Source organism: Sminthopsis crassicaudata, chromosome 2 (genome assembly GCF_048593235.1).
Source record: "Sminthopsis crassicaudata isolate SCR6 chromosome 2, ASM4859323v1, whole genome shotgun sequence".
Lineage (NCBI taxonomy): Eukaryota > Metazoa > Chordata > Mammalia > Dasyuromorphia > Dasyuridae > Sminthopsis > Sminthopsis crassicaudata.
This window is the reverse complement of record NC_133618.1, coordinates 338786087-338802391: the sequence shown is the minus strand read 5'-3', so window position 1 is coordinate 338802391 and position 16305 is coordinate 338786087. Positions and strand designations below refer to the sequence as shown.

General features: G+C 31.9%; 1 protein-coding gene across 1 annotated transcript; it reads right to left on the bottom strand.

Moving 5' to 3' along the window:
- Positions 1-707: 707 nt before the first annotated feature.
- GPR137C (G protein-coupled receptor 137C) lies at positions 708-7556 on the bottom strand. Its single transcript, XM_074284793.1, has 5 exons — positions 7524-7556; positions 4424-4573; positions 1835-1969; positions 1433-1548; positions 708-888 (listed from the first exon to the last, which is right to left on the bottom strand). Exons 1-5 carry the CDS (start codon positions 7554-7556, stop codon positions 708-710), a joined length of 615 nt encoding a protein of 204 aa, XP_074140894.1.
- Positions 7557-16305: the final 8749 nt, after the last annotated feature.

Genomic DNA, 16305 nt, shown 5'->3' with positions numbered 1-16305 from the left:
TTTTCAAAATTCTTATACAGGTTTTAGATAAAAGGCCAGATGATTACAGCGGAATTTTGTAGTAGATAAAAGAGAAAGATAGATTTACACTTCAAAAAAATGGATAACAGAAGGCAAAAATCTATGTCAAGTAAAAGAGGAAACTAGCCACGAAACATTGGAACCTTAGCTGAAATGTCAATATGGATTTTGTACAAAGACAAAGCAGAAACTAACCAGAACACCACAACATAATTGAAGTATTTTGTAGCCTCTAGCTAGTTATTGCATGATCTGCTTTCAAAAAGTTGCATGATCTAAAGCCAATAATAAAAATCTTTACAACACTTTTTTTCAGAAAGACTAATGCAAAATTTGGTGTGTGGTAAAACAAACAATTTGAACACTAGAATTTTGGATATGGTTATGTATTCTTCCAGAATATAATGAAAAAAAAAATAAAGATAGGGATAGGGATTTTATGTTTCTAAAATCGGGAAATTCTAGGTCCTTTTTAAATCTCCAATTCTAACATTTCAACTCTACTTCATTTGAAATAAAGAGATCATGAGTAATTGTTTTATCTTCCATTTATACAGCTAATTATGCCTTTATTTTTATTTTTCCCCCCTTAGTTGTAAAAGGAGGTTAATGGAATGGATAAGGCCAAAATATTTATAAGGTACATACTCATGAAAACTACTTTAGGAATATGGATTTTGGTGATATTATAAGTTTTGTGGAGTTGAATATAAGCTTTGGTGATTGTTCATATCTAAGTTATCATAAGCAAAGGGTAAAAGAACAGAATCTGATGTTGGTCCATTCAGATGAGGATTGACTATGAAACTGTTGCTTCTACTTCCAGTTATGGTTCCATACCAACCCAAGCCTTGTGAATTAGATAAACTGCAACAACAACAACAATTCAAACTATGGCTAGAAGATAATTAAAATAGCCACTATTTTTAAAAAAGGCTTTTAAATTAACTTTAATATTTTGTTTCAGTGATCCAGAATTTTATTTCCACTTACATTTTTCCCTACCAGTTCAAATAATGAACTATATCTGGAATTTAATGAATTTTTGAGCTGAAATTATTCTGTAGGATATTATTCATATAAACCTTTGTTATCTCATACTAATCTAATTTTAAAAAGAAAATACCTCAGAAAAGTATAAAACAAAAAACTTTATTTGCTAATAATGATTACTAAGATCCAAAACAAATTCAAACAAATATTTAAGCACCTGTTTATGATTTGAAAATAAAAAAAGTTTGGATAAGGGACCCAAGAAAGTAGCCTGAACAAATAACCCTAGTTTTGACATATGATTACTACATTATCATATAAGGATTAAGGATCAAAAATTCCTTCTCTACAATTAGGAGCTATTAAAATTAGTTCAATATAACATTAAGCCTGTCTAATTGACTTTTTTCATATCTACCTTCCTTCTCTTGAGCTTCCAAGTCTTGGCAAATCATCACTATCATACCATCTTGGATTGCCAAAAAAGTATGCTCTGGAAGCATAATTGTGATCATTTACAATATCATTGGGAGCCTGTGAACAAAAGAATACGTAAAAAACAAATGTGTCAAAATTTCCTTCTTTCAAAATTATGACAAGGAAGCTGACACTTGAGACTATATTAAAACTTTTTGAATTTATGCATAGGAAAACACAATTTTTTTAATATTTTATTTTATTTTTTATTCATTTTTCCAAATTATCCCTTCCCTCCCTCCACTCCCTCCCCCGGATGACAGGTAATCCCATACATTTTACATGGAAAACACAATTTTTTAAAAGAAGTGTAGGCATTGTAAGAACTTTTATAATATCCTACCAAATTCTGAACTGGCTTCTGTGCTCTGAAAAACAGTACCAGTGAAAAACAGACCAGGCCAGTATATGTTCTCACAAAAAAGAGGATCGTGCCAAACACTGCATTTTCTTTTTTACTGATGTCTTCCTCATCATTCTGCAAGTACATAACATGTTAAAATAGTCTTGTTCCACTTACAAAATATCTGCTATGACAAAATTGACTCAGATTAGGCATACATCCTAAATGAAAAAAAATTAATGCACTAAGAAAGCTACTAAAAATACATAAACAAATGAAATCAATTTTGTCTTCCACCTGATATCTGCAGTGTACATAAATGCAAAATGTTTTTTATTTTTCTAGCATCTAGTTCATTTGCAACTATGTTGATTTCAGTAAAAACACTTTTTGAAAAAAGAAAGAAATTGTCTTCAGAGAAACCTCATCTTTTATATAACTACCTTGAGCTGAAAGGGAAAATAGTTAGAACAAGTATTCCAAGTGATACACAGAACAAAAAATCTGGATGCCTGCATTTCTAAGAGCAAGAACAAATATTAACATTAAAAATAGTTGTACAATATATTGGATTGTTTCTTGTCTGGGAGAGGAAGTGAGGGGAAAGTAGAGAAGTTTGGAGCTCAAGGTTTTGCAAGGATGAATCTTGAGAGCTATCTTGCATGTATTTTGAAAATAAAAAATGATTATTAAAAATAGTTGCACAGCTTAGTGATAACATACTATTCTGGCCTACCTCTCCATAGAGTTGCTCATGTTTTATTCTTTCAGAAGTGGTACATAATGGAAAACAGAATCAAAAGGTACCACAGCACTAGTAATTTCTCCCCCTTAAAATAATGACTCAAGCCATTCTCCAATTGATAAATGGTCAAAGAATATGAACAGACAATTTTCAGATGATGAAATTGAAACTATTTCCACTTATATGAAAGAGTGTTCCAAATCACTATTGATCAGAGAAATGCAAATTAAGACAACTCTTAGATACCATTACACACCTGTCAGATTGGCTAAGATGACAGGAACAAATAATGATGAATGTTGGAGGGGATGTGGGAAAACTGGGACACTGATACATTGTTGGTGGAGTTGTGAAAGAATCCAACCATTTTGGAGAGCAATCTGGAACTATGCCCAAAAAGTTATCAAAGTTATCAAACTGTGCATACCCTTTGATCCAGCAGTGCTACTACTGGGCTTATATCCCAAAGAAATAATAAAGAAGGAAAAGGGACCTTTTTGTGCCAAAATGTTTGTGGCAGCCTTTTTTTGTAATGGCTAGAAACTGGAAAATGAATGGATGCCCATCAATGGTTGGGTAAATTATGGTATATGAATGTTATGGAATATTATTGTACTATAAGAATGACCAACAGGAGGAATACAGAGAGGCTTGGAGAGACTTACATCAACTGATGCTGAGTGAAACGAGCAGAACTAGAAGATCATTATATACTTCAACAATGATACTGTATGAGGATGTATTCTGATGGAAGTGGATATCTTCAACAGAGAGAAGATCTAATCCAATTCCAATTGATCAATGATGGACAGAATCAGCTACACCCAGAGAAGGAACACTGGGAAATGAATGTAAACTGTTAGCATTTTTTGTTTTTCTCCCCAGGTTATTTTTACCTTCTGAATCCAATTCTTCCTTTACAACAACAACAACAAAATTCGGTTCTGCACATATATATTGTAGCTAGGATATGCTATAACATATTTAATATGTATGGGAATGCCTGCCATCTAAGGGAGGGGGTGGAGGGAAGGAGGGGAAAATTCAGAACAGAAGAGAGTACAAGGGATAATGTTGTAAAAATTACCTATGCATATGTATTGTCAACAAATGTTATAATTATTAAATTAATTAAAAAAAAACAATGACTCACCATTTCATTTAAAAAAATTTCAAATATCTCCAACTTTCTAAAAGATATCTAAAATATGAGATAAAATTATATCATATGGTATTTCTCAAGAGATCATATACATGATGATTACTAATTACCCAAGTACAGCCTTAGTGCAGCAATTGCAACAGATAATATGTTGCATTTTGTTTTTATAACATTAGTGTCTAGAATAGTATGTTTCATTAATAACTTAAGCTCTCATTTGGATTAAAGAATGTTAGTTAGGAATCACTATCCTAAGCACACCTGTCCAAAGAATTATGTTTCCATTACTAAGGTTGAAAACTATAGGATTTGAGCAATATTCTCTCCCTAACATTGTAATTCTCAACCAAGTAGTCAAGTTATATAGTAGTTCTGAGTGGATGTTCAGCAAGAGATTCAAATTTACTTTAAGATAGGAGAGAAGCACACATAATTCAAAAAGGATTGAAGACTTTATTAAAATAAAAGACAGCTTTATTGTCAATATCAAGATGCTAGTAAAAATATAACCAGGAATACTTTCTAAAAATTATTTATTAAATCAAAAATGCATGTAACTAGAACTTTAGTAACACATTAAGCAGAATTAATAACAATAGCACTTAAATAACATTTAGCACTTATATCCAAAGTTTATTTTATTTCTATGGGCTTAAATTATCGATGTATATTATGGAATTACCTTGTCTGAAAGATTAGCCCATCCATAGTTAAATGGACTTTCTATACTATCCTGAGACAGAGTAATCATCACCAAATTATAACATGCTCTTGAAGAATAGAGAAGAATGACTACTGAGCCTACTGTAACACTCTGACACACAGTTGTTCCCTAAAAGAGATAAAAACCATGTCAAAAGTTATAAATGAATTTAAATAAATAATTATTTAGACATAGTATATAAATATGTTTAAGCATTGTTGCTATATGTTAAGCATTGTGCTAGGTACATAGTAAGTAAATTTTAAACTTGAAATCTACTAAATTGAACTGAATTACTAATTTGTAAAAATACATTGATATATTTTCCTTTGACACAATTGGTATTTCTAAAATAATCCCACAAAACAGTATCAATTGTGAATAGAAAGATAGCTAAGCCATTTAATTTGATAGTGTGATACCAGCTAACGTAGGATTTAATCAGTCTCATTATTTCTCAATGTTAATTTTATATTTGACATTGTCATTTACTATAAGCACTTTTTTTTTTCTTGGTGAGAAAAATCTGAGTATTGTTCACCTAAAATTTTATTTTTTTATCCCAAATAGAGGGGATTTGTAAAAAGAACTGGAATTCCGTTTTAGAGGATTCTCTGTATCAGTATAAGGGGTAAACATGTTTCTCAAAAGACAAGATGGGGAATACTTGGGCATTTATCAACTAATTGAATTATTTTGTTTGAAATGTTGTGAAGTTTCATTTAAATGTTCATATTTTTTTTTTTCCTACTTGTAACCTCTTTTATTTTATTTTATTTTTTTTTGGTATTTTTTAAAAATTAATTTTATAATTACAATTTTTTTTTGGACAGTACATATGCATGGAAAATTTTTTTTTTAATTTTTTATTTTATTTTATAATTATAACATTTTTTGACAGTACATATGCATGGGTAATTTTTTACAACATTATCCCTTGCACTTACTTCTATTCAGATTTTTTCCCTTCCTCCCCCAACCCCCTCCCCCAGATGGCAAGCAGTCTTATATATGTTAAATATATTACAGTATAATTTAGATACAATATATGTGTGTAGAACCGAATTTTTTGTTGCCCATGAAGAATTGGATTCAGAAGGTAAAAATAACAGTTTACATTCATTTCCCAGTGTTCCTTTTCTGGATGTAGCTGGTTCTGTCCATCATTAATCAATTGGAATTGGATTAGCTCTTCTCTATGTTGAAGAAATCCACTTCCATCAGCATACATCCTCGTACAGTATCATTGTTGAAGTGTATAATGATCTTCTGGTTCTGCTCGTTTCACTCAGCATCAGTTGATGTAAGTCTCTCCAAGCCTCTCTGTATTTCTCCTGTTGGTCATTTCTTATAGAACAATAATATTCCATAACATTCATATACCATAGTTTACCCAACCATTCTCCAATTGATGGACATCCATTCATCTTCCAAAATGTTCATATTAAAAGTTTACAAATTGTATCTGTTATATGTATCACAGTCTCCAAAACATGTCAATTAGAAATGTGCCAGGCAGTATAAGTTTTCCCCTATTTTCTAAGGGTGGAAAGACCTGATTTTGATAGTCATTGGAAACATTTTAGAAAGGGGTTATTTATAAAGGAGATGAAAGTAAAGTGAGCTTATAGAAGAAAAATACATAGAAAGGAAGTTGCAAAATGGTCTTTTTTGAAAAAGCAAATAGAAAGGTTGCTCATTAGATTTACATCATTTCATAGGAATGAAATTTTCCTATTATAGTATTAATGATAAATATTAATAAAAAGATTACCATGCAAATAATTGAAGCTTACATATTAACATCTGTTGCAGAGGATGTAGAGATAGAAAAAAATCTACAAAGATCTCAATATTGAATTAAAAATGGAAAATATTTGCTTTAATATTTCAATGCAAAGGCAAGCATAAGAAAATGATCTCATTATGCAAATGATTTATGTTAGCTAAACTTATTTAAGAAATCAATATCATCTGTGTCTAATGCCTCTCATCTATTTCCCGTAACAGCTTGCTTACTATATAGCTCAGGTTGTTTTTAATTGTAGGGCAATAACTTATTATTTTTATTCTTACAGTGTTATAAATTTGATTTTTGTTTTTAACTTGGTTGGTAGTATGACCATACATAGACAACTATGGAAGATATTTCCACATCAGTAACCAAATTTTTTTTTTACCTCCTTCACCCTCTCCCCCAAAAACCCCAAAACAAAAACAAAAATAACCAACTTCATCTTTTGATATTATGTGGCACTTGCCCCAAGTCAAACACTTTCCAACTCTTCTTTTGGTGTATAGCTGAAAAGCTTCTGTGTAATCTGAAAACCTTTTGCTGCTTCTTTCTTACTTTTGAAACATATCCTCTCCTATAGTCACAAAATCCCATAGATTCTGATGGTTGGAAAAAGATGTTGGATATCATTTGGCTCAACTTATACCTGAAAAGAATCTCCTATGTAATAAGCAAGTTGTCCAGTCTCTATCTTAAGACCACCAATGATACCATTTTTTAGGGCAAACCATTTCATGTTGAAATCAGTTATAAAAGGGTTTATAACCACCCCTCAACTCATACACACACACACACACACACACACACACACACACACACACACACACACACACACATACAGTGTCCCAAAAGTCTTAATACAGTTTTAAGCAATAACTCTAGGCATGAAACTCCAGATGTGAAAATATAACAAACTCTGAAATATTTTGAAAACCTATATTTAAAATATCAATAGAATTCTTATCAAAATTCAATATAACTATGATTTTGTACTATACATTGCTCTAGTTCATTTTTGAACTTTGTAAAAACTGTCAGCAGCTGCTCCTCAGTGACTGAAAGATAATCCCCCTACATACAAAGCTGTAATAATTTCAGAAGTACAAATGCAACAACCTCTGAAATGTTTTGAAAACCTATTTTAAAATATCAATAGGTTTCTTATTAAAATTCAACATAATTACAATCTTGTACTGTACATTGCTCAAATTTATTTTTGAACATTGTAAAAAACTCTCAGCAGCTCAGCTCAGTGACTGAAAGGAATATATTTGTAATTCTTACCTTAAAATCATCCTGAGAATAAGCTTTTGTCATGACTCTATAAAAAAAAGTCTAAATGAGATTAATCAGAGGACTAAAGTAGTCCTTCCCTACACATTTATTCATCTGAGAAAGTGTCATTTAGAAATTGTCATTCATAAGACTAAATAAATGTAAAATAATTTTGTACTTTCAAATAATTTTTATGTTAGTAACATTTATAGTTCTGAAATTATTAACAATTTAAAATTGTACTAAGACTTTTGGGACATTATATAGTTTCAATTTAAACAAATTTTTCTTTGTTGATTTTCTCTATGATCTTATTCTCTGTAATCAGTGTTTTCATCTGTGCTACAGTTATTTCTAAACCTATGCATGAACCATTTTATAAAAAATCTGATATTCAAAAATCTAGTGAATATTAAGGCTAGAAGGAATCTTAGTGATCTTATAGAATACTTCTTCATTTTACAAAATATGAAAACTGATATGTAGGCAAATAGAAACTAAATTAACAGATATCTGAGATTCTTAATAATTTTATCATAAATTATTTCTCATTTCTACTAGGCTAACCCAGTAAATAATGAAAGGCTGGCTTAAAATCGACAGAGGTGATTTTATCATGCATTCAGAAGCAACAGATACCATTTTGTGAGATGTTTTCATTGCAGATTGCAGTGCTTGTTATAAATATTTTCTTTGCCCCCTTAATTTGCTTTATTTAGAAATCATGTACCTATTTTGACTTTATCTTGGAATATGTTGTAAGATGCCTATGCCTAGTTTCTGTCAAGTCCTTTATAGCTTTCCTACAATGTTAGGATTACTAAGTGAGAACTCAGGTTGTCTGGACAGTGACAAGGTGAGAATTCAGGTTTTCTGGACAGTTACAAGGTGAGAACTCAGGTTGACTTGATAGAGGGGGCAAGCTCATTGGCTGGGGTGGTTCTTCCCAGAAGCCCTTGCATTATCCCACCCCCATTCTCTGGGAGAATAAAAGAGAGGACTCCCAGAGATAGAGAGAAGACTTTGAATTGCATCAGGCTTGACGGGGCTCTCTGCAGGAAGGGAAGTCACTTCTTTGGACAAGAGTTAACAGCAACTGCCTGGAGACAACGGTTCGCTACAGGAAGAAGAATCTGTCTAAGAGATTTGAGAAGACACAGCAGATCTCTTCCCAGAGAGTGATCCGGCAGCTTCTAGAGACGACAGCTCGCAACACTACAATTTTTGCCAAATAGTTAAGTTTTTTTTTTTTAACCAAAAGCTTGAATCTTTGTGCTTGTCAAACACTAGACTGAGTACCTAATTCATTCCACTGATCTACTGCTCTATTTCCTAGTACTAGATTAGTTTAATGATTACCATTTTGTAAGACAGTATGAGATCTGATATTGTTAAACCATCTTCCTTTACATTTTTTTTCATGGATGTTCTTTTTGTTTCTCCTCTCCTCCCCTATCCTTTTTCCTTTGCTTTCTTGGATATTTTTGACTTTTTGTTCTTCCAGATGAATTTTGTTATTATTTTTCTAGCACTCTAAAATATTTTTTTTGTAATTTGATTTATGTAGAATTATCATTTCTATTATATTGATATGGTCAGTTATATTGAGGGTTTTTCCTGATATTGAACTAACCCTGCATTCTTGTTATAAATCCTACCTTCTAAAAGTATGTAATCCTTGTCATATGATGCTGTAATTCTGTAGATTTTATTTGAAAAGTTTTGCATCAGTATTCCTTAGGAATTTATTAAGACTCTTTTTTCTTTGCCTGTTTTTCCTTTTATGACACAAATATGGTTTTGATATCTAAACCATAAAGAGGGAAAACAGAGAAAGAAAATTACAAACCAATTTACCTAATGAATATTGGTGCAAAAATCTTAACATCAAACTTTAAAATCCCCAATTAAACACCAAATTGAAATTGATTGTGCCTTAAATATTTGCTAGTAACATGTCCATCCATCTGCTTCTGGGAATTTTTTCTTAGGGAACTCATTTATGGCTTGTTCAATTTCTTTTTCTAAGATGGGATTTTTAAAAATTAATTTTATAATTATAACTTTTTTTTGACAGTACATATGCATAGGTAATTTTTTTTACAACATTATCCCTTGTACTCTCTTCTGTTCCGAATTTTCCACTCCTTCCCTCCACCCCCTCCCCTAGATGGCAGGCATTCCCATACATATTAAATATGTTATAATATATCCTAGATACAATATATATGTGCAGAACCGAATTTTGTTGTTGTTGTTGTTGTTGCAAAGGAAGAATTGGATTCAGAAGGTAAAAATAACCTGGGAAGAAAGAGAAAAAATGCAAACAGTTTACACTCATTTCCCAGTATTCTTTCTCTGGGTGTAGCTGATTCTGTCCATCATTGATCAATTGGAACTGGATTAGATCTTCTCTCTGTTGAAGATTTCCACTTCCATCAGAATACATCCTCATACAGTATTGTTGTTGAAGTGTATAATGATCTCCTGGTTTTGCTCATTTCACTCAGCATCAGTTCATGTAAGTCTCTCCAAGCCTCTCTGTATTCCTCCTGCTGGTCATATCTTACAGAACAATAATATTCCATAACATTCATATACCATAATTTACCCAACCATTCTCCAATTGATGGACATCCATTCATCTTCCAGTTTCTAGCCACTACAAAAAGAGCTGCCACAAACATTTTGGCACACACAGGTCCCTTTTCCTTCTTTAGTATTTCTTTGGGATATAAGCCCAGTAGTAGCACTGCTGGATCAAAGGGTATGCACAGTTTGATAACTTTGATATCTTTTTGAGCATAATTCCAGATTGCTCTCCAAAATGGTTGGATTCTTTCACAACTCCACCAACAATGTATCAGTGTCCCAGTTTTCCCACATCCCCTCCAACATTCATCATTATTTGTTCTTGTCATCTTAGCCAAACTGACAGGTATGTGTAGTGGTATCTAAGAGTTGTCTTAATTTGCATTTCTTTGATCAATAGTGATTTGGAACACTCTTTCATATAAGTGGAAATAGTTTCAATTTCATCATCTGAAAATTGTCTGTTCATATCCTTTGACCATTTATCAATTGGAGAATGGCTTGATTTCTTTATCAGAATCTTTAACTGTAAAAATGTTTTCCCAGTTTGTTATTTCCCTTCTAATCTTGTTTGCATTAGTTTTGTTTGTAGAAAAGCTTTTTAATTTGATGTAATCAAAATGTTCTATTTTGTGATCAATAATGATCTCTAGCTCTTTGGTCACAAATTCCTTCCTCCTCCACAAGTCTGAGAGGTAAACTATCCTATATTCCTCTAATTTACTTATGATCTCGTTCTTTATGCCTACATCATGGACCCATTTTGATCTTATCTTGGTATGTGGTGTTAAGTGTAGATCCATACCTAATTTCTGCCACACTAATTTCCAGTTTTCACAGTAGTTTTTGTCAAATAATGAATTCTTATCCCAAAAGTTGGGATCTTTGGATTTGTCAAACACTAGATTGCTATAGTTATTGACTATTTTGTCTTGTGAACCTAACCTATTCCACTGATCAACTAATCTATTTCTTAGCCAATACCAAATGATTTTGGTGACTGTTGCTTTATAATATAGTTTTAGATCAAGTACAGCTAGGCCACCTTCATTTGATTTTTTTTTTTTTCATTAATTCCCTTGAAATTCTCAACCTTTTGTTCTTCCATATGAATTTTGTTATTTTTTCTACGTCATTAAAATAGTTTCTTGCTATACCAATTCGATTGGTATAGCACTAAATAAATAGATTAGTTTAGGGAGTATTGTCATCTTTATTATATTTGCTCAGCCTATCCAAGGGCACTTAATATTTTTCCAATTATTTAAATCTGACTTTATTTGTGTGGAAAGAGTTTTGTAATTTTGCTCATATAATTCCTGACAAGCCTGGATCTCCTATTGGAATTCAAAGGGATGCTTTTTGACCAAGATTTGTATTTGAATCAAAGGCTCTGGCATCCTGGAAAGACAACTTGTATGGGGAGGATATGCCTCAGCCAGGAGGGGCTGGGAATCTGAAAGAAATCACAGATCAATCTTAAAGGGACCCCAATCCGCTTCACTTTGGTATTTAACTTCAACTTATCTTTCTAGCTTTCTCTTTTTTTTTTTTAAATTTTCATTCCCTTTCATGTACTTTATAATAATCAAAACTGGAACACTAACTGCTCCTGAACTTAGTTCTCCTCTCCTACCTCCATGTTTTGGAATAAGCCACCCCTCATAACCTTTCAGAGATCTTAAGTTCCTTTGGGGCTCAGTGGCCATCAATTTGATGATATTTATTTTTGTTTTAATATTTATACTGTGCAAGCATTGTTATGCTCTTCTGACTCTCATAAGAACTCTGGGAGGGAGGTACTATTTGAGGCAAATAGAGTTAAATGACTTGCTCAGGGTCACACAGCTAATAAATGTCTTAAGGCCATATTTGAACTCAAGTCTTCCTGAGGATAGGTTCAATACTGTATCCACTTTAGCACCTAAATGCCTCATGAATCCTTCTCTGATCCAGCCTTACTCTTAATCTCCCTAGGAAGTAATTATTTTCTTATTTCCACTCTTCTACCCTATTTCCACGTTATCCCCCCATCTCCCCGCTCTTTCACCTTTATTGAGTTAAAAATATATATCTCCTTAGAAAGTGGGCTCCTTTCAAGCATGAATTTGTGTGTGTGTATGTGTGTGTGTGTGTGTGAGTGTGTGTGTATAACCAGTAACAAACAATAGAAATTTAATGTTTATCAAGCCAAAGTGTATTTTAAATATAAAAAATCAAAATGCCTGGCAGAACATATTTTTCTCTTCCCACTTATGGATTCTTCTTAAAATAAAAACAAACTCCAAACTCTAGCATTTGCTATTGTCTTTTCCTTACTCTATTCCTGCTTTAAAAAAATTTTTTTTTGGTCTGGTCTATTTGATGGCTTATTCTCATTTCAGAGTTCAGAAAGGTCTTATTTCCTACCAATTCTTCCATTTGATCCCCCTGAAGCTTACAATTTCAAATTGAAAGGAATACCAAATAGTATACAATAAAATAGCATTTTTACCTATGCTAACCTAAATTAACCTTTCGTGAATAAACTCCAAGGAAATAATTATAGTCTGAGGAAAATCATAATATCAATATTGTATTATAAGAACCTTTCATGTACAGAACTGAAAAGCATATTGTCACGGGGAGTTACATGAAGGGTTTATCTAAACTGTCAGCTTTACACAAAGGCAACAAAAATCCTAGAAAGTTTTCAGATTGGAAATTTCATTCAAAATTTGAATGTTTAATTTGTTTATCTTTCTAGCTTTCTCTTTTACACTCCTCATTTCTATAGAACTTCAGTAGCTGGCTATTAAAACAAATTATCTCTCAGATAAAATGTCTTTAATGTGTTTTTTAAGGTCTTTTGGTACTTAGCTGCAATTTATCTTTCTAATTTTTTATTTTTTTTTATTTTTATTCCCTTTCATGTTCTTTACAATAGTAAAAACTGGAGCACTAATTAATTGTTCTTGAACTTAGTCTTCCGTCTCCTACTTCCGTGTTTTGGAATAAGCCACCCTTCATAACCTTAGGATTGTAGGAGCCAATAATCTAATAAGAATTAGTTTTCTTAAGACATTTATAATATAATTCTGGAGAATTCATATAAACCCAATGAGGAAAACATTATATTACTTGATGAAGAGTTCTCTAGAAAATTTTGAATTTTTCCATATGCTCTTTAGAAATGCTACCAATAGTTGGAATAATAAATCCTTAGTTTTCATAAAAGTTTTAATTAGAGTTACACCATGGTGTTAATGAAGAAGGTCTAGACTGAAAAGGACAGAGTGGGAAGGATTGCATTTAGGAAAGTGCACACTGATTTAGATGATCACTAAAACTAACATTCACCTGATGTTTTAAAATTCATGGATATCTTTTTGTTTGTAATTTAGCCTTTGTTGTGTGTCTAGTTGTTTTCTCTCATGTCTGTCAAATGTGACTGCATTTGGAGTTTTCTTGGCAAAGACAGTGGAGTGATTCACCATTTCCAGTTGTTTTTACAGATGAAAAAGCAAAGAGAGTTAAATGACTTTTCCAGGTAGTCAGACCAGATTTGAATTCAAGAAATTCATTCTAGGCCTTGAACTCTAACCACTTCACCACCTAGCTCCCCAATATCACCTTTATGTCTATGGATATCTCTTCTTTACCCCACTGAGTTGTGACTTTGTAACCAAGAATAAAATAGGGGGAAAAACTATTTCAGAACAATCAACTCATTTAATATTATACAAGCTAAAAATTGTATAATTTTTAATACTCATAATTCCCTTTTAATCCAAAGGAAAAAGGGAAATGAACTCTTGTCCAGGGACAAGCATTTTAGTTTTTATTATTGTCCTTCCAATTTATATTACTGTACTGCTATTATCACATATTAAACCCCATACTTTAAATAATATTTTTTTCCAATAATGAAATATTGTTATTTATACATCAAATAAGTTAACATATGGAAAATGCATTGAAAACCTTAAAGCATGATATAAATGTTATAGTGATGATGATGTGAATCATGGAATACTTATCCTCAAAGAATTAAAACTATTTTTGAATCAAAGAGTAGGACATAAAGTACATATAAAGTAGTCTATAATATTAATATCTTTGTCCACCTACATGCCAGAAGAACATAAGAGAATTTTGTAATCAATTTTTTAAAAATTAAGAAATTGATATTTATATATCAATATATATAGAAGGGGGAAAAAATGAGTCCTGTATTGTCCTCTAGCATATTGTTAGATAAAACTTTTATGGAGAATTCATGATAACAAATAGACAAAGATGAAAAGATATGAATTACACTAAGAAGGAATACTCACATCAATCTATTAATGTCACATAATTATTCATGTATATATGAAGTATAGGTTTGCCAAGCATTTTCTCCAAAAAATATCCTGGGGACAATATTTGTATTATCTACTTCACATTCCACAAAGGAAACAATATTAAGAAAGATAAAATGTCTTGTTCAGAACCACGTAGCTAATTAAATGTCAGAATTAGAATTGGAATCACCTTTTCTTCTCCTCGCCAAAAAAAAGTTCAAATGGGCTTTAGCTTTGCAAATTTTTTTGATTTGTGCTAGGGAAATTCAAAATCATTGAGTCAAATCTTCTTTTTGAAACTTTATCAGATTTTTTTTTTTTTTTTGCTGATTGGGGTCACACAGCTAGGACACATTAAGTATCTGAGTCAGGGCTGGTGCTCTATCCACTGCGCCACCTAGCTGCCCCATTATCAGAGAATTCTTAAAAGGCTCATCTTCTTTGAACAATACTGATACAAGTACAAGTACACCTTTGGAAGTTTAAATTCCATTCTCGCTACACAGATTCTATTCAAATATTTGTACTGGAATTCATTGTGATCATTCAGACAGAGGAAGCAAAATTTAGAAAAGGGCTCTTGTTTTTTTTTTTTTTTTTCATGCCAGTACAGTTATTCTAAATTTTAGAGAGAATGTAACTAGTTCCATTTTGTTCTGTATTTGTCTGGTTTTGTTCATTTGTTTTACTAGGTGTCAGTGTGTACTTTAAGGACAACTTAAAAACTGTCTGTCTTCTGAAATATTTTTCCCTCCTAACCCTTCATCATTTTACAACGCAGAATTTGAGAAGCCTCTGAAGAGATCTAGGAACTGTCCCCTTCTCTTCTTTATCTTATAAAGCAAGAGTAGGAGCATCATAAAAAAGTGATTAGCTAACTGATTAGTAAAGAAGATACTAGTTACTTCCATCTCATGAGGGTTAGGAATGCATGCCCAAGAGTAGGAAAATCTGCATAAATTTTTTTGTCCCTCCTTTTGTACCAAAGAAATCTGAATTTCCTGTGTGTGTGTGTGTGTGTGTGTGTGTGTGTGTGTGTGTGTGTGTGTGTGTTTTTACAATACTTTATTGTAAAATTTGGGTTGATATTATATAATACTATACATATGTTTTATGTACTTTGAGTTTCTAAACTTTTTCTGTGTCATCTGTTGATCTTTGTATATTGTCTTCAATTTCTGCAAAATTCCCCACAAATTCCCATTTAATTTCTTAAACTGACTCATCATACCAAAACAGTGACAGGGAAAGTCAAAATGTACAAGGAATAATTGTATTTTCTTAGGTCTAATATAAATGACTATGCTAAAGGAACATTCTTTTCTTTGTAACAATTTAAGCATCTTTATTGTTTTAATAAGTAACTTTTCCTGCCTAGGTGCTTAGGGTCTAACATAGGTCTTATATAGGTTTCACAGAGCAGTTTCTCACCCAAAATTGCTTTGGAAGAAACATATCTTCTCTCTCTGTTTTTTTTTTTTTTTTTTTTTTAACTCTTGGGTAATTAAATAAATTGCATTTTACTTCTATGTATACTAAGGTGGCCCAATTGGATAGTTAGCTAGGACCTTGAAACATTGCACTTTAAAAAAAAATCTTCAAACAGCAAACTTAAGACAACACTCAATATCTCACATCATCTTGGTAGCAGGGCTGTCCTCCTTAATTTCTCCACTGAAACCAAGACTCCAGAAGGCCTTTAAGAAAGCTAACCAAGCCTCAGGAAAAGAGATAAGACTTTGAAGGAGATAATAAAGGATTTGGACTTTAACACCTGGCTATTCTTGTGGTGATTACTGAACTCATACACTCATACACCTATTATACAATGTTTTAACTTATGACATTAGCATTAATTCTGGATTCCTTGTACT